The sequence below is a fragment of the Alosa pseudoharengus genome, unplaced genomic scaffold (genome assembly GCF_046254945.1).
Source record: "Alosa pseudoharengus isolate Yale_2024_CS ecotype anadromous, Long Island Sound unplaced genomic scaffold, YU_APseudo_1.1 YU_APseudo_1.1_scf_20, whole genome shotgun sequence".
NCBI classification, from domain to species: domain Eukaryota; kingdom Metazoa; phylum Chordata; class Actinopteri; order Clupeiformes; family Clupeidae; genus Alosa; species Alosa pseudoharengus.
Genome location: NW_027468664.1, coordinates 9716561 through 9737525, shown reverse-complemented (window position 1 = coordinate 9737525; position 20965 = coordinate 9716561). Strand labels below are relative to the sequence as shown.

Genomic DNA, 20965 nt, shown 5'->3' with positions numbered 1-20965 from the left:
CAAAGTCTGGACAGCAGTGGCTGTAACAAGCTATGTGGACGTGCACGGATGGGAGACACACATCTGTGTGTGTGTGTGTGTGTGTGTGTGTGTGTTTGTGTGTGTGTGCGTGCGTGCGTGCCTGTTGTCTGTGTGTGGTCCCTCCAACAGGACAGCCCATCTGTGGCATGGAGGAGAGCAAGACAAACACCAGCGAAAGTGGCGCTCATGGTCGTCTCATTACCCTGCCCCCCCACACTGAGCAATCTGTCAATGGCCTGCAGAGGGTCATTGCACATTCTCTTGAAATCCCATACAGCTTCTGCTGTCACATATGACTCATCAGTATTTACACATCACCATGCAAATTACAGTCCTCACAATAGGCAACAACATGTTTGGTAACTGATCATTTCAATAGCGCAAACATGCCATTTGCAAAACCATGAAGCCTACACCAAATTCAAATTGGGTAAGCACTGTCAAATATTAGCATTAGATGAGCTGCTTCCGCCCTGTTACACTGTGGTACATGTCTGGGACGCCGTTGTTTCTTGAGCCACTCTCCTTTTTTCCTCGCTGTCTTCCCTCTTGTGCAGCAGCACTCAGACCCATGTATGGCTGGTGACTCACTCCGGTCAGTGTGTGCCAGTTTCAAGCGTCTGTGTCTGTTCCGAGGGCTGGAGTGACCTCATGAGGAGCACACCAGTGATTTAGGCACTGGTTGGCTCCGAGAGCCAGGGATTGGAGAGGAGCGGCGGTGGTTGTGATGAGGGCTTGGGAGTGAAGCCTCGAGCCTCTTTCATCTTGCTGTGGAGCTGTTAAAAGCAAGCTTCGGGAGGGCTTAAGGAATCAATGTGCGGGGGTGTTCTATATGTTCTGCTTCTCACAATAGCAGACACACACACACACACACACACACACACACACACACACAAACTTTTTATCTAAACACACATACTATTCATTTCTGTTCAGCGTCAATAGTCTCTATTCCTTTCTGTTCAGTCTTGGTGTTGATGCAGCATTCTCCATTGCTTAATCTGGACTGCATTATGTACTCTGAGTCAGGCAAGCATCACTATTTTCCCTGCATACTCCAGAGGCCTGCGGCTGAGAGGATCAGTAAATGTGTCGTTGTTCTTGGAACGATTTGTCTTGTGATTTATGATCAATTCCCATCTCCCATCAAATCAGCCCTGCATACTTTGGACATATTAAACTATGGAACAACCACAAAAAGCATAGGCTAAATGCTCTGTAATGACAGTAATGACGTGCCTGCCATCATAAACAGCTTTGTTATTTCCACTCTGTAAATAGATATGTATTAAAAGTGTTAAGGACAACCATTTAGGCTATACCTCGGCTCGAAGCTATCTCTATTTTATATACTATGTTCAGTAAGTTGGTTGGGGTCCTTATTTTAATTAGCATCTAATCTATTTCTACACTGTGCTTAATGCCCAATCGCAAGACAGTTTACCCCTCATTATAGTGATTGTACTCAGCTTGTCCCTAGCACGGATGGATTGTCTTGACCTCTCCTTTCCAAAGGCATTAGACTTACCAACATGTCTTTTCATGTTTCATTTGATGTAGTTGAGCTCTTCTGTGATCTCTGGGTGGGAAAAGGCTGACATAAAAGTCTTTGGAAAGTGCTGCCCACTGGAAATAGTGCTCTTATCTGTCACTGGCATGTTCATCATGGCCAATCTTGTGATTTTGCTCATGACTGGCAAGTTTGATGGAAGCATTAGTCTAGCCGGATGTCATTATGCACATGATGGATGTATAGGTTCCAAAGGGACTGAGAGAGAGGGAGCAAGAGAGAGAGTGAGAGAGATAGATCGAGGGAGAGAGTGCGAGGGAGGTCAGGCTGGTTTGACTGATTATAAACAACCTAGATTTCTTCCCCTCTCTCTGATTAGAGATCTGCTGTTATACTAGGCTGAACCAGGCCCCCATGGGACTGGGCATTACCACTAGAAACTTTCCTGTTGTTTCCCTTATTTGTTTTGGCAGGGGCTAATTACTCCCAAAGGATCAGGCTCCCAGTAGACCTCGGCTGGCCTCGCTGGGTAGCGAATGCCAGACCCAAGTCCCCATACACGCAAGGACCAGGTCTCAAAGCTCCTCCTGGTTTCCTGGCAGCATGGCCAGGTCCCCCACCTCTTACTCTTTTTTTAGTTCAGAGTGGGCTTTTTCGGGGCGTCCGGCCAGGCAGTGCTTATTGAGAAACCTCTTGACTTCCTCGTTGTAGGTGAATGGGGAGGAATCTGGAAGAGAAAAGGCTGGCCTGCCCGATGACTTACCGAAAAGAAAGACTAAAGGACACAAAATGTATCCGCACATTCCTTTTTTCACAGACCTCAGCTGTGGCCTGAAGTAGCACCCTGCTGATGTTTGTGTGGGATGTGGTTCACAGTTTGCATCACCCCCACTGACTCAGAGGAAATAATGTCTGCAGTGATTTCTTCACATTTCTTTAAAAAGAATTTGCAGTTTCGAATGGACTGAGCTGTGTGGATGACCATGAGGTTTTGTTAGCGGTGATCAGCAAGTCGGTGTTAAGAGTGATAGAATCTGGAGTGACTCACAGCAGAAACACAGTGGCACATTGGGCATACTGCGTCTGCAACAGTATAAAAAGAGAGAAATGGATGAGTTACGGGAAGTCGGAGACTGGTTGCCTCATCACGGCCCTCCGCTACGCGCACCCGAGATCGCAACACGGCCGGCAAAGTACCACAAGGTGTGTGCTGAGCGTGTCGTCACAGCAACCGGCCCCACTTGGCGCTCACCCTCAGCTGTGTGAGCCGACACTCCCGAGAGGGCTGCTCCCCTCTGACCTGAACAACCAGGCAGGCAGGCAGGCAGGGAGGGAAGTAGTGGGTAGGTAGAGTTGGCCTGGACCCAGCCCCAACCAGCGTCAGTCGTTAGCGGGGGACTATCACTTGCAACATGGACGCTGTGAAGAGCAGTGCGTCGCAGCCTGTCTACAGCCGCTGGTCTTATAGGTAAACAATCTCTCTCTCTCTCTCTCTCTCTGTCTCTCTCTCTGTCTCTCTCTCTCTCTCTCTCTCTCTCTCTCTCTGTCTCTCTCTGTGTGTCTCTCTCTCTCTGTCTCTCTGTCTCTCTCTCTCTCTCTATTTATCTATCTTTCTCTATCTTTCGCTCTCTATACAGCAATCTCTCTCTCTCCCTCTCACACACAGACACGCTCAAACACAAGCACACATACAAGTCTGTATTTTTTTTTGTACGTATGTGGTGCGGTGTAGGTAGGGATCTTCACGGTGTGCTGATAATGGTCTGCTTTATTGGGCTCCACTCCCTCCAGCTCCTCTTCCTCATCTTCCTCCTCCTCTTCCTCCTCCTCTTCGGTCCTCTCAGGTTGACTGCACTGTGACTCACCCTCTGTAAGAGATCTCTTCTCTTTCTTGAGTTGCCTTTTTACTTATTCAGAGACCTGGAGGGTGCCGTAACGATTATCGTCTAAGTGAGGGCCTCTCTCTGTCCCCTCTCTCGCCCAGGCATATTTGCAGTAGCTAAGGAGGATGTGCCATATTTGACTCCGTAATTGAACCCCTGAGGGCTATTGTTTGAGTTGGGTGCAGAGTGAAGCAACAGTTTTGCTATTGCTTCCTATGGATAATGTTACAGTTGTCTACAGTGATCATGAGGTCCACATTATTGTTTTCTACAGTGATCATGAGGTCCAAATTATTGTTTTCTACAGTGATCATGAGGTCCAAATTATTGTTTTCTACAGTGATCATGAGGTCCACATTATTGTTTTCTATATGCATGATGATGAGGAGGATTTTCTTCCCCCAAAGTGATGTTGCAGGCTATATGCTGTTTTTGTCTGTCCTCTTTTGCTTCATCTCTCAGTAGAGGAGCAGACTCTACTTTGATGTGTGTGTGTGTGTTGTGTGTTGTGTGTTGAGGGGTGTGTGTACGGCCCAGTTTTATCTCCAACTGAATGTCACGTCCAGCGCTCCGCAGCGTTAATAATTGATGTCATCTTTCCCCCCTGAGGGGTATTTCACAAAACCTAGATAAGGGATTAAGCTGGGATTTTTAGGTTATCCTGGATGAAATTAGCCTTGACTTGGTTTCACAAAAGAGATGGCACATAAGTTACCATGGGGATTTATTCTCTGCACCTAGCCTGGTCCCGACCAGGCTAACAGCCAAGCTAAGTTAATTCTAATGGTAATTATGTCGTCTTATTGGTTCTGCTAGCTGTCATTCACATCAGACCTCCATGCTAATTTTTAATGAGCTTTATTCCATTTATAAACTATTTGCTAAATGTATTTGCTCGCAAAACAAAACAGATTGTCTGCCTACTACCATATGGTTATTATTTTGATTGTGATAGCCTTATAATTATTAACATAGGTTATAGGTACTCATTGTTTGCTTATTTTATTGATAGACGTTTGATGAATAGCCTAGGGCCTACTGTAGTTGATTGGGAGTGGAGGGGCAAGTTTTCGAAGGTATTTTCAACTACAATATTAATATTGGTATATCATATATGTGCATATTTACAGTGGCAAGCGCTTTCTTATTGACGTTGCGTTCCGAGACAAGGAAGCACTCACACGTGGGTGCATACGTAAATTTGCATTCAGTTGGTCTACCACGCCTACTCCTGCTGTTTTACAGAAATAGCCATGATTGGCTATTTCTATTTCTGGGCACTTTGGAGCAGAAACGAGAACGTGCACACATCCTGAATTACTTACACCTGGCTTGACATAGTCGCTCCTACTCATCCTGGATTGGCATTAGTGAAACGAGTTGAGCTAGGATGACCAGACAACGCTATGTCAAACCTCGCTTTATTACTTATCTTGAATGTCTTAATTCTGCCTTTGTGAAATACCCCTCTGCTCTATCTTTGCACCTCACTTCTTTTTGTGAGGTGCCTACAGATTTTAGTAGGCAAACACAAACACCACCGCTTCCCATTCAAAAGCTTGTCACCACTGTGCTTTGGATAATCCATATTCAAACTTCTGTGATGAAGGCTGTGGGTTATTTTGCTCTGCTGGCCTTCCTGTTGCTGAGGCTTAATTACTTTTATATCTCAGCTGTTTAGAGATGTTTTTTTTTTCTTTCATAAACCAGGGGAGAAAAGGCCTAGGGGAGAGTGGATTGAAATTGATTTGCATATGTGGGTTTGTAGTGACAAACTTTGAAATATGTTGCAGGAAGTTTCTTTCTTTCTCTCTCTCTCTCTCTCTCTCTCTTTCACTCTCTTTTGCTCTCTCTCTCTCTCTCTCTCTCTCTCTCTCTCTGTCCCTGTCTCACTGCCTCTCAGTCTCTCAGTTTCAGACTTAATTCATCTCAGACATTGATTTTTTGTTCCAGACACATGTAGAGCCTCGCTCTCTCTCGCCGCTCTGTCTCCTGAGTGCGCTTTGAGCACGCAGGCGGCGAAAGCGAGGCGAGGCTACAGCGCTAGCCGAGATGAATGCGCACTTGCGCCGGTGCGCTGTGTCACCCCTGGCCTTCCTACCGTCTATTCCGAGACCGCCGACGTGATGACGCAAATCATTAGGATGCATCCGGCTCCATCCTCACCGTGCAGCGAGATGCGTGTGCCGCACACTTGAGACGGCGCCTGGCACATCTTCAGGATCACGGGGGGTAAGGGGAGGGGGGATAGTGAGACAGCTGGCATGAACGTTTTTTTTTTTTTTTGCGCGCGCACACTCTAATCAAAGCTGTGACTCGCTGCTTGCTGACGTGACCAAGGTCGGGCCCGAGATTAAGAGAGCTTTTACACCATGCCATCTGCACTGCGCTGACACCTTACCTGCATCCGCATATTAAACATTCATCGGGCAGCGTCTCTTGGAAAAGATTAGCCCCTTTTTGTTCCTTGTTCAGTCCATGGTAGGACCATGACAAACCACATGAAAGAGGTATAGCCTAGCCCTAGAGGGCCACAAAGTCATCTCTGTTCATTTGGGCATGTTTGCCTTCTCTATTATAGTTGTATTCAAATGAATATACTCTTAAACTCTTGTGTTGATTCATTGTGCGAAATGTTAAGGTCACATCCTGGAAACAGACCTGGAGTTGAATGACTTTCCTTTGTGATTTGCATTCAGCTTCTGATTTCCTTTTGTGTCTTTATCTCTTGTTTGTCACCATGTCCACGTGACTGGCCTGTCTCCCTTCCTGTCTGTCTGTCTGTCATCACGTTGACCATGAAGGCCCTCCAGCTCTGCCAGCTTCTCTTCCACCGCAGCTGCAAGGTAAGGACAGGCCCGACACCACCATTTCACCAGACACCACATTGTCATTAAGCCTGCGTTGGGGCGGTGCTAGTGTAGTGGTTAAGGAGCTGGGCTAGCATGCAGTAGCCTGAACGTTGTTGGTTCAATTCCCGGCTTCCACCGTTGTGTCCTTGAGCAAGGCACTTAACTCCAAGGTGCTCCGGGGACAATGTAATCCCTTGTAATATAGTTGACATATGTAAGTCACTTTGGTCCAAAAAGTGTATGCTAAATGTAATGTAATGTAATGGGTGTAACGCGTTACTGTAATCACATTACATTTGTCAGTAACGAGTAGTGTAAGGCGTTACTGTTCTACATTCAGTAATCACACTACTTTATTCTCCTATTTGAGATTCTCCTATTAGGAAATAGGAATCCTCCCCCTTGAGCCGCGGAGACGCATGTTGCGGTGGTGTGCTTTACCCTGTCATGAGCAGGGTGCGTGGAATCAGGCCGCCTCCTACAACAGCTGCCTATGAGACTGTCTTCTTGGCTTTAGATGATACTTTGCTTTCCTATTTACAATCAGGGCGTTTATCAGAGCTAAAACTAAAAGACTAAATATTTCCTGTATTAAAAAAATCTGCTGCACAAAATGTCGCGGTAGCGACGGCATTTTAAGTTAAACTGCGTTGTCGATATTAGTGTGTGTGTGTGCACACGCGCATCTTCTGGGAAGGCGACAAACCCATTGGAGTATTTGTTAGCTTAATACTGAGCGGGAGAGCGGGGAACAGTGCACAACTAACTAATGCCTAGACTGAAGTCATTCACACCACGAATTGCCTCCAAAAAGATTTCAGGGTGTTATACAAGCTAGTACTGCCACTGTTTTCAATGTGAACAAGAGCATCTTAATGACAGATGGTGCGCAACTCGCAAGCTCACTTCAATTCAATTTTTCAAAGTTGTGTGTTACCATTCAACATTGCGAGGGAGGGTGCGCGAGCAGGGCAGCAGCGCTTCCATAAAGCAATTTGAATTCGCACAATTTTTGTGCAAGTTCACAAAGCCGTGTTTGTGAACTTGAAGGCAGCTTTCAGTAAGACAAAGCAATGATCAGGCCAACAGCGCAACCTGGGTTGTAGAGTGTAGTAGACTTGATTATGCTACCTAATGTTTCATACAACGTCATTAATTGTAAATAAATAAAAGGGGGCACATCAATAACAGCGTCCATAGAAACATTTCAATGCAGAAACGCAAAAGTAATGTTAACGCGTTACTTTCCATAAAGAGTAAAGAAGTAATGTAAGGGATTACATTTTTTTACAGTAAGTGAGTAATGTGTAATACATTACTCTTTTTGAGTAACGACCCCAACACTGGTTATAGACTAGCACAACTTTAAACAGTCGTGAAAAAGGTTCTTCATAATTAGGCTATAAAAGGTGTATATATTTTATTTGTCATATTTAATATCCTTTACCCAATACTTTATCAACACCAGAACTGTTGCAAACAAGTCTGCAAACTTCAGCACACTCTATACAGTTAGTCCCGGATAAGTAAAAACCTGTTTTGGTCGAACATAGTGTATATATCATTCGAGAATGATATTCTTGGCTCAGGATGGCCAGGCATTTCGTAAAGACCTGTGGTGGTGATTCTCATCATTCTTTGTACTGCAGAACAGAGAGACCGCTGAATATGATCTCTGAGGTGACACCTCATTCCCTCGTTGGAAAACAAGCCCGCAGGTTGTCTGGGCTCCTCCGGGCACTTTCTGGAACCTTCCCCAGGGTCTGTCTGTTTGGGCAGCTGCAACAAGAGTCACCTCTTTCTCTCTGTCTCTCTTTCCTTCTTTCTCTCTCTCTCTCTCTCTCTCTCTCTCTCTCTCTAATCTCTCTCTCCTTCTTATCCCCCAAGAGAGATGACCAATCCCACATGGCACAATTAGCACCTCCTGTCCCCTCTCGGTCACCCTCGCTGGATGTCTCCATGCGTCAATTCCCTCCATCCCTCCCTCCATCTATCCCTCTTTGTTTCTTCCCTTCACTCGCTCTCTGTCTATCTCTATCTGTCAGAAACAGCTGCTGGAGAGCCACAGCTATATATTCCTCTGTGGTCTTTTTTCCGTAACACCATAAGGGCTTGCCTCATAATAGGAGAGTGCTAAGTCGGTGGGTGTGAGATCTGCATCCAAGGGCGCTGCTCACTTAAAGCACCTCTTGTGCAAGAAAGCGCTTGTTGTAGCCCAGGACCCATAATGAGGAAGTGTGAAGGTCTAACAAACACTGAGGTGGCTAGGTAATGTTGTGGTGATTTTTTTTTCACACAAGTAGATGTGCACACACTCACACTCACACTCACACTCACACTCACACACACATTTGTATGCACATACATACACATATCCGTTGTGTGTAACTGACCACCAGCTGTCCTGTGCTGACAGTCCTTGGGGATTGGCTGTCCTTCAGTGTGTATTGCTGGTGTGCAGAGGCCGCTGTGTTGGCCAGTAGGCCAGCCACATGGCTATTGAGTCAGGGTAGCTAAATGCCACCACTGACACCAGAGAGAGGAAGCAACTGAAGCGTAGCAAACATGATGACCACATCGTACTCCCCCACTCAGGAGAGTTTCTTATGTAGTTATGGAATCTCCCATAGCACAGCCGGTTGTTTGCATTGTACTGGGTACAGATATCACAAGTGATGATAATTTGCCACAATTGCTGAGATCTAGAGGTTTACCTTGGAGACATTGTAATTACACTTTACTTAATGTATGCTTATTCAAATGATGCGGAAAACGCCAAGTTTTTTTCCATGACCCCTTGATTGTTGGGACTTTTTTGGACAGGGTTTGTGTAAAAGATGACTCAGAGGACTTTGAAACAGGCAGATTGAGGTTTGTCAGTCATGTGGGTTTGTCAGTCATGTGGGAGAGATTGATGCTCTTCTTGTGAACAGAACATTAGCAGACACACACGCACAAACACCCGCAAACACACACACTCATCCACGCATGAAAAAGATATGAGTAGCTCGGTTTTACTGAGTCACTCCCCTCCTGCGATTCTAGCTGCTAGCTGCCGTAACTAAGCAACGTGCACCGGCCATTTTTTTTATCCGGTTGTGTGTGTGTGTGTGTGTGTGTGTGTGTGTGTGTGTGTGTGTGTGTGTGTGTGGTAGGCCAAAGAGCAGATACTCGGGGAGAGGCCGGAATCAAACACTACGGAGCCAGCCGGCCACAGTCTGAGCCAGCGCTGGACAGTCTGGGGTGTCACGTGTAGTTCTCGCATCTAGCACTTTAACATGTACGTCATACACAGCTTATAATTCGGCAGTCATGGGGTCAGACCTGGTTTTGTCGGTTAAAGTTTTTTTTTGCAGAATCTTGTAGAGTAGGGGTACCTCTTTAAGATTTAGGAGGGTGCCCAGTGATATATCCCTTGGGCAGTGTTGGGAAGAATACTTTTAAAATGTAATCAGTTACAGAATACAGAATACATCCCCTAAAATGTAATTTGTAACGTATTCCGTTACATTACTCCATCTAAGTACCGTATTCTAAATACTTGGATTACATAAGCACTGTTTTACATTTTATCAAGTGGGAAATCAAGCTGCTATTTCAGTTTGTAAGACCCACAGGCGATGTCAGCAAAAAACCCACAACTTAACTTTATAGGATAAACTGAAACATTATACATTTTGTTAATGCACAAGATCATCTCACAGAAATATTAGAATTTCAGTTCAAAAAGCCCAGAAATTCATGAGAAGGATTCTAAAAGTAACCCCTTATAATGGCCAAAGTAACTGTATTCTGAATATCACTCAATGAAAATGTAACTGTAACTAAATACAGTTACTCATATTTTGTATTCTGAATACGTAATCCCGAATACATGTATTCAGTTACTCTCCAACACTGCCCTTGGGTGATTTTGTTTATTAACCCATTCTTGTTCAATGTGCTGAATATAAGGCGAGACTCTACAGGTGAATAGGGTAAAACATTTAACTAGCAGATATCACTATTAAACGTCCCCAGTTGATTACTTACATTAATATGAAAAATAAATGTATTACAAGTTTTCTGTAATTTAATGTTTAAATATGAAAAAGCTCAATGTGCCAAAATCATGAAAAACAAAATAGGAAATACCTCTAATTTCAAGGTTAGTATTCATATCAAATTCAAATCAACTCTAATAAAATTGACTAAAATACAGTATTCGGAGTGATATGAGTGATATGATTTCCTCTCCCACTCTGAGAATAATTTTGCACTTCAGAAGCACCTACATACACCACACTTTCCAGTCTTATAACTATATTCAGAAGGATTTTACAGAGGGGTTTGTTGATATATTTCTAGCCTGATTTATATGGCATTTTATTACTAAAAACTACTAAATTACTACAAAAGCGAAAATTTATTTTTTTAAAAGCTATTGGCAGTATTTTCTGATTTATTGAATAACTAAAAGAGATATCCATAACATCCTGTGTAAAAGACTTTTCATCTAGTATGTCAACACAGAAGGCAAGTACGTTTATGCAAATTAGCACATATTTAAATAGACTGTGCCTAATTTACATATTTAATCATTAAATTACAGAAAACTTGTAATGCCCTTTTTCTTATATTAATTTAAGTAATCAACTGGGAAAGTTTTGCCCTATTCGCCTGTAGTGCCTGCCTTATATTCAACACATTGAACAAGAAGGGCTTAATATCGAGAATTGCCCAAGGGATATCACCGGGCACCCTCTCTAATCTTATTGAGTTACCCCTTGGCAACAAGAAAGAAAAAAACAACAACAAAAAAAACTTTAACCGACAAAACCAGGTTCACCTAAATTATGGCATTTGGCTGCTGGACTATTAGCCACTGGGGAACAGAGCATCATCACAACGACAGCCATGCTACAAGGGCTGTCAAGTGCACTTCCTTGTCATGTGTGTGCTAGATGTTTAAATGTACAATGAGCGAGCTTTTCCCCCTGTAGTATATGTGGAGTCTGAGTTAGAGTGACCTTAGCTGTATCCCCTAGATAGCAGAAATCTTTAAGATGCCATACTTACATTTACTTTGAAAAAGAACTATCTTTGGCAGGAATTTAGATGGCATATGGTCTATAGCTGCCCTTAAAGCTGCGTGTTGACCTGTTGGCATCTGTCCAATGAGTTCAGTTGTGCTTCCCGTCAGTATTCAAATAATGGAGATTTGAGCACAACGTGGTGGCCTGCTGCTATCTTGGCCCACTGGGGCAGCTGTGAAAACTTGCTGAGGGGGGTCCTCTAGTGGACATTCAAGGGAATGGCCAGAACAGCTAAACACTACTACAATGATGACTTTGTATGATGGGCCATGCTTTGATCCTTTATCATGTCTGTCTGCAGTGCCCTGGACGATGACAGCATAAGTCTCAGGCAGCAGAAGCTGGAGAAGCAGGTAAGGACAGAATTTCTCTCTCCCTCCCTTTCTGTCTCCTACCTGTCTGTCTGTGTTGCTCTCTGTAATTATAGTCTCGCTCTCTTTCTCTCTCTCTCTCTCCCTCCCTCATACTTTATTTCTCTGCAACTCCATGCGGGTTGTCTCTTTGCCTCAGCCTTGTGATTGACAGCTGGTGTGAAAATGCCACCGTTCTCTGCCCTGGGAGATGAGTGTCGAGATATGTGCTGACAGCAAGAAAAAAAAGCTGCTCGTCTCCCTTCAACAGAACCCCCTTTGATTTTTGAAAGTTTGCAAAGGCAGGGAGGGGAAACTAGCGAAAGAAAGGTGGTGACAGAGTAAAAAAGGGGGGATGGCTCTCTCTTCCTCAAAATAAAAATCATGACAAATAAGCAGTTGCATTGCTTAAGCAGTCATTACTTATAGTCTACTGAGAACATATGGTACATTATCAGATACAAGAGAATTGTATATTTACTTGTAGGTATATACTGTACAGTAGAATAAAAACATATGCTAGTGCAGTATGTGTGTCTCTGACTCTTTCACTGATTGATGTCTGTGTGTGTATTCCTGGTCTCCAGAGCCCTTAGTGTCTGTGCCTTTTTCAGCTGGCACTTACATAACTGGCAGTCGGAGTGGAAGGCACTATTGTGTTAGTAAACAGAGAGCACAGGGGAGCACCAAGCCCAGGAAGAGGGCCGGTGCCGCCGGTGTGGAGCGCAGTGCTGGACGTTGGTTCCCTGCCATGCAGACTGGGGGCAAGTTCCTCAGTGTCTGTCTGAGGCGGGAGGCTGGTTTGGCCCCCCCCCTGCTTGTGTGCAGTGGTACTGCCGGTCTATGACTGAAGCCCTCTCTCTCTCTCGCTCTGTCTCTCTCTCTCTCTCTCTCTCTCTCACTTTCTCTCTCTCTCTCGCTCTCACTCATTCATTCCTCCCTCCTTTCCCACATCTCTTTCCACTGTCTCTCCCTGTTGGTCTGTGTCTCTCTCCTTTTTCTTCGGTCTCAATCCCCTCTCCTTTTTTAAGCCCCCTCCGCACACTTGCTCACACCTCTGTCCTTCTCTTTTCCTCAGTCTCTTCTTTCTCTCTCTCAGTCTTTTCTCTTCCCACCTCTCTTTTGCTCTCTTTGTCTCTCCCACACACACACACGCACACACACACACATCCACATGGACACACCGATTGAGAGACCTTGCGTGTCTGCTCCGTGGCATTTGCCGCTTTGCTTGTTTGTGCGTTCGTGTTAATTCGCTGCCCCCGGAGCTCGCCTCTGAAGGACAAATAGCGAGGGAGGGAAAGCGGGAGAGAGGGAGACAGGGATCAGAGGGGAGGAAGCTGAGAGGGGCATGCCTGCCCGCGGAGCCTGTCGCTGGGCTAGAGTTTGACTTCACGTGGCTCCTGGAAAGCCGGATTCACGGACGGGCGGCGAGTGTCCTTTTGAAGACTTCTGCACCTGGCTTTGTTTGATAGCTCTCACTCAAGAATGTCCAGTGAACGGGTGGGTGTGTCTTTCTTGTTGATTCACACTCTTGCACACTGTATCTTGGTCATTTATTTCTAGACTGATGCATTCTTTTTGACTGCCATGTCCTGCACATTGGTTTTAGAGTTTTGAGCGTGCTTGTGTGAACGTGCAAGTCTGTGCATTTGGCTGGCGTGTTGGCTGTTTCACACCAAGCTTATCCTTATGATACTATTGTTTTGCTGGTGTGTCTGAAACACACTTCCTTGAGTAAGAGATACTGTAGCTCCTTGTCTGCCTTGAGAAGGCATGTGTTGTTTCCATTAGCTTGATTGTGTTTCCAAACTGACATAGTTTCCTTTTAGACTGGGAGATGTTTTTATCAGCGGTAACACTCTCTGTGATTAGCATCCCAGCTCTTCCTTTTTGGATGTTTGTTCCTGTTCTGCATTTTATTTCAAAGCTATGAAGTAATTGGGTCAGATCACATTTGTTTAATTGTGCCATGTTCATGGTAACATGGCATCAAAGTCAAATTTTGATTGCCAATGGCGAATGTTGATTTGCATTGATCAACAGAGATTTTGTAGTCTGTCTTTCTCGGATGTCTTTCTCGCTTCAACCTTTCAAAACATTCTCACTCTTCCTACCTTTCAAAAATGAAAATATTGTCCTACCATGAAATAGGGTTCATTTAGCTTTGTGCATTTTGTGAAGATAATTTGTCCCAAACAGCTGAGAGTTCCTCTTCATGGCTCCCTAGATGTGAATTCCCCTGTGGCAGTAGGCTTTTTCTAACCCCTGAACCCTCAGGCAGCTCCTCTCACTTGCAACCTCATCAGCACCAGTTGCCACAGCATCATTCAGATACCCCTGTGAGCTTCAGTACCACGGCAACCAAGAGACGCACACATCTCCACCGTGCTGAGACAACACCTTTCCACTCATCAGCACGAAACAAACATGTCTGAAATGGCTTGCCCTAAATAGCCCATAACCTAGTAACTCTGAGGAGTCTTGTGAAGAGAAGAGATGAAAAGAGTATGGCTTTCCCTGGAGGGCGAGCAGGAAAGATGAGATCAACATACAGTGAAGGTGGATTAAAGGATTGGGTTCTTTATTGTGGAATCACTGACCATATATTACTATACTAGACTTTTCATATACTAGAGTTTCCATGGGCCCTCGCAGCCTTGCTCATAATATTTGAATCTGTTTATTATTTGAAATGTGAATTATGGTAATCCATTTTAAGTTCAGTTAATGCTCTGAGAGCTGTGTGGAGTTTGATTAGAAACCAATTAGTTAGTCATTCAGGCTTTAGAGTGAGAGTACGTCACCCCGGATCCTTTTGAAAACAGTCGGCAGGCTTGAACTTCCTGTTCACCCCATCTACATATTTAATCAGTGATTTACACACACACACACACACACACACACACAAAAAACCTGGCCGTGTGACTGATATGTATTTTACCGTATGGGCTGTGGCAGGGCTAGAGTGTGCGTCAGAGTGTGCGTTAGCAGTGAAGGAGTCCGCGGCAGGCGAGGTTGCACCATTGTTCGGTGGGTTACAAAAAAGGAGAAGAGTGGGGATGGAGCGGCATTGTTATGGGTTTCCGGCTAGCTTGTCCTTGTCTGACGGCTAATTCATGCAGTTATGCAACAATGAGCTGGAACAGAGAGACATGAGTGGAGTGTGGGGGAGGGGGTGTGTGTGTGTGTGTGTGGGGTGTAATATTTTGTGAGGAGGTACAACAGATATTGCATCTGCTTGAAGAATGCTTTTAGCTGCAGTCCTGATGAGTGTTGAGTACTCGGGTGCCGTTTCACTGCGAGCAGAACTGCTGTACTGTCGGCCACATAAAAGCTGGCATTAGTCAAAAGTGTGAGAGAAAATGATGTGGTAGTGGATTTTGGGTCACCTTTTGTTCCCCATCATGAGCCAAATCCTCAGGATGAAAAGCCTTAGATGAAGAGAGGGTGGACAGGAAATGCCACCAGCACCAGCAAAGATGTAAACAAAAACAAAAGCTCAAACTGAAGAAAGAGAATAAAAGAAAAAAAAAAGTTGAATGAGAGAAAAGAGGGAGGACTATAAAGCAGAGCTACTTCAAGGACAGGAGCCACTATACACTCGCCAGCATGCTGTTACCATAGGAACGTCTTCTTTCTCCCTGCTGCCTTTCTCTTTTTCAAAAGGTGAAGGCAGTGGATGGGGAGCAGCTTCCCCTGTTTAGTTGCTCGCTGGTCCAAGCAGAAGCTTGGGGCACTTCCAAAGAAACAGTGTGCATCAATAAACGGAAAGTTCCCTCTCTCAGTGGATTTAGTCGGTCTCTCTCAGGCCTTTTAGATTGCATCTGCTGAAAGTTGTTTTGATGGGAAAAAGAAAAAAAGTCTTTGAATACGGGAGTGATCTTGTTCAGAGGAAAAAAAAATATCAGCGAGGCCCCCATTGATTAGCCCTAAGCCCTTCAAAATCCACATTCTGCCTCATCTCCTGGCTCTTGAGGAGGAAGCATGTTGAAGAAGACCCAAGAAAAGTGTGACTGTGCTTTTCAGTGTTACCTAATTGTGGACACATGGCCCATAGCAAAGAGTGTTGTTTTGCAGACAGTGCTCAAAGACACCCAGAGAGCAGCAGCTGCACACACAGCTGTCAGGCCTGGGGCAGGGGCTGCTGTTGCTGCTGCTGCTGCCCACTTTAGGAGCTGCCCTTGCAAGGGAGGGAGGGGGGGGGGGCAATTTTGGAATCCAAATCACCATCTCTGTCCTACCCTGTGTATAAATGTGTGGTCGATGTGACTCAAAAGACTTTTGATCTTTTAGGTCAGATGGTAGCAGGCCTGAAGCAGTATCGAAGGTTGTGAGAGAGTCTCAATATCTCAATACAACTTTAGAGTCCCAGGGGTACATATGGCATTCTCTCCAGTTTCATTGAAGAGTCCTGGCAAAGGCAGGACACTCTTTGTAGGCCTGGATGTATTAACATCTTATATATTGGTATAGACTAACATAATAAGAAATTACAGTTTCTCACCTTTTTATTGCTGTGTGGTCAACAACTAGACTACCCTTTCAAGTGTTCATGTTCACTTCCATGATTTTAAATGCTAAATTCTACTGCAACAGTAGCAGAAGTGTTTGTCACTGTCTGTAGTCTTTGGTTTATGTTCCAAATACACTTTTCAACTCCACAATATGAAACAGCAGAAACGAGACCACATATATCAACATAAGAATCTGCAAGTACTAGGGGCTACATTAAAAATAGTCACTTAATCGGCAAAGGGTAACAAGCTGAACAATAAACCAAAGGAGTCTCCATAGCAACCAGTGGAGTATTCTGTCATTTTGATTTACAACAGCCAGTTTGGAAGCATAATTTGTGGAAATGAATTAGAACAGTTAGTTCTGTTAGTTATAAATGTCTAAGAACATGTGAGTTTCAAGACAAAAAGGTAGGTGTAGACAACTGTAATTACACAATTAATGTAGAAGATTCCTGCAGGTAATGGCATCTGATTATAGATGAACAAAAACTATTGGTTTCTTTTAAAAAATCTAATTCTGACCACATTAATCTACCTACATTTCCTGTAATTCGGTTCAAGAAATATGTGATTACAGATATACACCATGTTCCAAATTATTATGCAAATTTGATTTAAGTGTCATAAACATTTATTTTTTTGTTTTTCAATTAAACTCTTGGATGGTATTGTGTCTCAGGAATCATTGAAATCAATCTCACACCTGTGATAATTAGTTTGCCATGTGAGCCCAATCAAAGGAAAACTACTTAAGAAGGATGTTTCACATTATTAAGCATGCCACAGGTTTCAAGCAATATCTCTGCTGCTGAAAAGTGTGAAATTGTGCACTACCTTGTATACAAGGTATGAAAACATTGGATATTTCGCGAAAACCTATGCTTGATCATCGTACTGTGAAGAAATTAGTCCCTGATTTAGAGCACAGGCGGCAGACAAAGGCATAATAAGTAAGGTTTCTGCCAGACAAATTCATAGGATTAAGAGAGCAGCTGCTGAAATGCCATTGCAAAGCAGCAAACGGGTATTTGAAGCTGCTGGTGCCTCTGGAGTCCCACGAACCTCAAGGTGTAGGATCCTCAAGAAGTTTGCAAGTGCATAAACCTACTATTCGGCCACCCCTAAACAATGCTCACAAGCAGAAACGGTTGCAGTGGGCTCAGGAATACATGAAGACTAATTTTCAAACAGTTTTGTTTACGGATGAGTGCCGTGCAACCCTAGATGGTCCAGGTGGATGGAGTAATGGATGGTTGGTGAATGGCCACCATGTCCAAAGAAGGCTGAGACGTCAGCAAGGAGGTGGTGTAGTGATGTTTTGGGCCGTAATCATGGAGAGGTAGCTGGTAGGCCCCTTTAGGGTCCCTGACTGTGTGAAAATGACCTCGGCAAAGTATGTAGAGTTTCTGACTGACCACTTTCTTCCGTGGTACAAAAAAGAAGAACCGTGCCTTCTGTAGCAAAATCATCTTTATGCATGGCCATCATCTCATGCAAAGAATACCTCTGGGTCATTGGCTGCTCTGGGCATAAAAGGAGAGAAATTCTGTGTGGCCCCCATCTTCCCCTGACCTCAACCCTATTGAGAACCTTTGGTGCATCATCAAGCAAAAGATCTATGAGGGTGGGAGGCAGTTCACATCCAAGCAGCAGGTCTGGGAGGCTATTCTGACATCCTGCAAAGACATTAAAGCAGAAACTCTCCAAGAACTCACAAGTTTAATGGTTGCAAGAATTGTGAAGGTGATATCAATGAAGGGGTCCTATGTTAACATGTAACTTAGCCTGTTAGGATGTTTTTGATTGAAATAAATTTTGATTTAATTTATAATACCTCCTAATGCTGCAAATTCAACCAATGACCATTTTTAGTTCTTTACAACTAAACCTATAAAATGTCTTGAAACTCTGTTGTGCATAATAATTTGGAAAAGTGCATTTTGAGTTTTTTATTTTTGAAAAATAAATACTGTTATCATAGGGAGGTTTGTTCAATCAAATTTGAAGTATAATCTAATGGTTGATGACTTGAAAGTTATACTGACTGTCATTCGCATCAACTATTTAGGAAAATCTGAGAAAAATGTAATTTGCATAATAATTTTGAACGCAGTGTAAGGGTTTTCTTTGTGACGTCTGTGTTCCGTGTGTCCTCCGCTGCACAGAGGGCCCTGCTAGAACAGAAGCAGCGGCGGAAGCGGCAGGAGCCCCTGATGGTGCAGCCCAATCCGGAGGCCCGGCCTCGGCGGTCTCGGCCCCGCCGCAGCGAGGAGCAGGCTCCGCTCGTGGAGTCCCGCCACAGCGTCACCAGCGACGTCATCCTGGATGGTGAGAGAGTTGTTCGTCTGTTTGGGCCGGAGTGTGTTTGAAAGAATGTGGCCGTGCCCACTTAAAATGGGACAGTCAAGGGTTGACTTGTAAAGTTAGAGAGCATGAGAATTGTGGCCAAATATATCAGTGTGGTGTGTGTGTGTGTGAATGTGTTGTGTGAATGTGGCTGTGGTTGGTTGCATGGATTTGTGTGTGTGCATGCGTGCATGCGTCCTCGACCCTTGCGTATGAGTGTGTGTGCATGTGTGTGTGCTGTGCCAGAACCCAGAGAGTGCTATGTCCTGCAGTGGGACGATGATGAGCGCCGGCCGCTGCTTCCAAGGTCCCCCGTCCGACGCCGGCCCAGTCAGATCAGGCTGGCCGAGGAAGGTAGAGCAGGACGCAGGAGAGCAGAGGAGCTAGTAGAACTTTTAGAACTTCATTCAAGGCCAAATGCCTTTCAAACAAGTTAGAGTACAACAAGCAAGTTAGACAAAAACTAGACAAAAAGGAACATGCCAACTTTTTGGAAAATTACCTTATTAGTAGCCTGACGAGCCAGACCCACATTAAAATGTAGGGTCTGGGCACTCACCGTTCGCAGTGCTCAGTCCGAGGGGCGGGATAATCGGTTGTCTTTCAAATTCCCTCTGCACGCAATAGGACAGCGCTGAGTCCCATGCGTTTTCCCACCAGCGGAGCTAGTTGGCTAGTTCAAACTTTTGCCATTTTAAAACAAGCTTAACTCGTGTCACACTGTTGGCCAACAGCAACATCCATCTTCTTTGTTTTCAAGTAGCAGGGAATTCAAGCCAAACCGTTGCAACTCTGCCATAAATCATTATGTTAAGCCCACCTAACGACTCTATACACGATTTGATTGGCCTGATAGAAGTTAAATTTTTCGAGCTCACAAGCCAAAGGAGAGTTGCTAGACTAGCCCTGGAAGCAAATGTAATTTGCTGCCGCTAGGGTGCGTCTAGATTTCTAGGCTACCTTATTAGCTTATTTGCTGTCTAATCACAGTTAGGATAAGAGGATACATACCCTTCTCTTCTCTGTGTGTGCAATAACCCAGTCTGACCCCGTTAGCCTAGCTTAGCTTAGCATAATTCACGGGGAGTGGGTTCCACTTCCTCATGCACAGATAAGAGAAGGGTATGTATCCTCTAATCTAAGTCTGGAGTACACGGCAAATGAGCTCATTTCCCTAAAAGTTGGCATGCTCCTTAAAGTAAAATAGCAAGATGTGACTAAACATAAATTATTTTTAATGTGATGATGCCTGTGTGTGTGATTTTATGTATGTGTATCTATATGCATCTATTTGTGTGTGTGTGTGTGTATGCCTGCGCATAAAATTTCAGTCCTGATCGATCTAGAGAGGAGAAACTCGTCACCTCAGACGATAGTCATGTGGGTGCGAGAGGCTGCTCAGGGAGGAGGAGAGAGGTGTCAGCAGGAACAGCGGCAGCAGCAGAAGAACTCACCTGAGCCATTAGCAAGAACAGAGAGGGTTTCCCCGGAGCAGGAGATCTGTAGTGGAATGACAGGTGCTCTGAGGCTGCTGGAGGAACAGCAGGGATCCAGTAAAGCGCTACTTAGAGAGACAGGCAAGAAACTCAACCCAGGGCTCCCAGGGTACGCTAGCTCAGCAACTATATAGTCTAGACTTAAGTGTTCGGCATTCACCACCTAGGCAGTCACAGCTGCAAAATCAGTGTTGAAACCCTGTGTGAAGGAAGGTTGCTCCTCTTTGCATTCCACAGTGGACCAGTAGATGCAGAAAAAAAAAGCAATCCATGGCAAATGTTTCATTTGCTACTGATCGAAACCAAGACCTGTTCCTCCTTGCTGTAGGAAATGAGTAGGTCTGTAAATTTGTGGTATCAGTTGCTAACATTTGACCTTTGACCCTGAAGGGATTGATGGCCCTGCAGCCTTCCTTGGCACTGAAGTCCCTGACACGGGCTCCAGGGTCCAGATCCTGTCCGTGAGCCAAGCCCCGCAGTCCCCGCCCGCTGAGGAGCCGGACAGGGACGGGGACACAGAGACGTTGCTGGAGCCCAAGACAGACATACATGAGCTGCTTCAGAAGAGAGGTGAGTCTCAGTTCTTGTAACTGCGGTATTTTGGATAAACAACACACAGACATTCAGCTAGAATATATATTATTACATCGCAATTAATTTCTATAATTATAATTAGAGAATGAATACTGTGGTGGATTGAGCCAGATATAATTGTGTCTGTAACAGTCATTATTTGAAATGAGATGTTTGTGTTTTTTTATTTTTGCTTTTTTTTGTTGTGTCCTTTGTTGTGATCCCATACCGGTTCATCTTTCTGTTTGAGAGAGAATTACAATCTTTGATTAGAAAAAAAGATGTCTGAATTGTAGAGGAGAAGGAGAAGAGGGTTGGGTTCGTAACATCCAGTTTACT

The 20965-nt window shown here is 44.5% G+C and overlaps 1 protein-coding gene across 3 annotated transcripts in view; it reads left to right on the top strand.

Annotated features, from left to right (window-relative positions):
- tulp3 (TUB like protein 3) overlaps positions 1–20965 on the top strand; it is a 32067-nt gene that overhangs the window by 2989 nt on the left and 8113 nt on the right. The window contains exons 1-5 of one of the 3 annotated variants that reach the window (XM_076296498.1): positions 2715–2999; positions 6219–6260; positions 11643–11694; positions 18377–18539; positions 20444–20623. In XM_076296498.1, coding sequence (XP_076152613.1) covers positions 2944–2999; positions 6219–6260; positions 11643–11694; positions 18377–18539; positions 20444–20623 — 493 coding nt within the window. In that variant the 5' untranslated portion in view covers positions 2715–2943. Of the gene's footprint in view, positions 1–2714; positions 3000–6218; positions 6261–11642; positions 11695–12612; positions 13195–18376; positions 18540–20443; positions 20624–20965 lie in introns of those variants that run through there. The other 2 variants (XM_076296499.1, XM_076296500.1) reach the window with 2 other exon arrangements.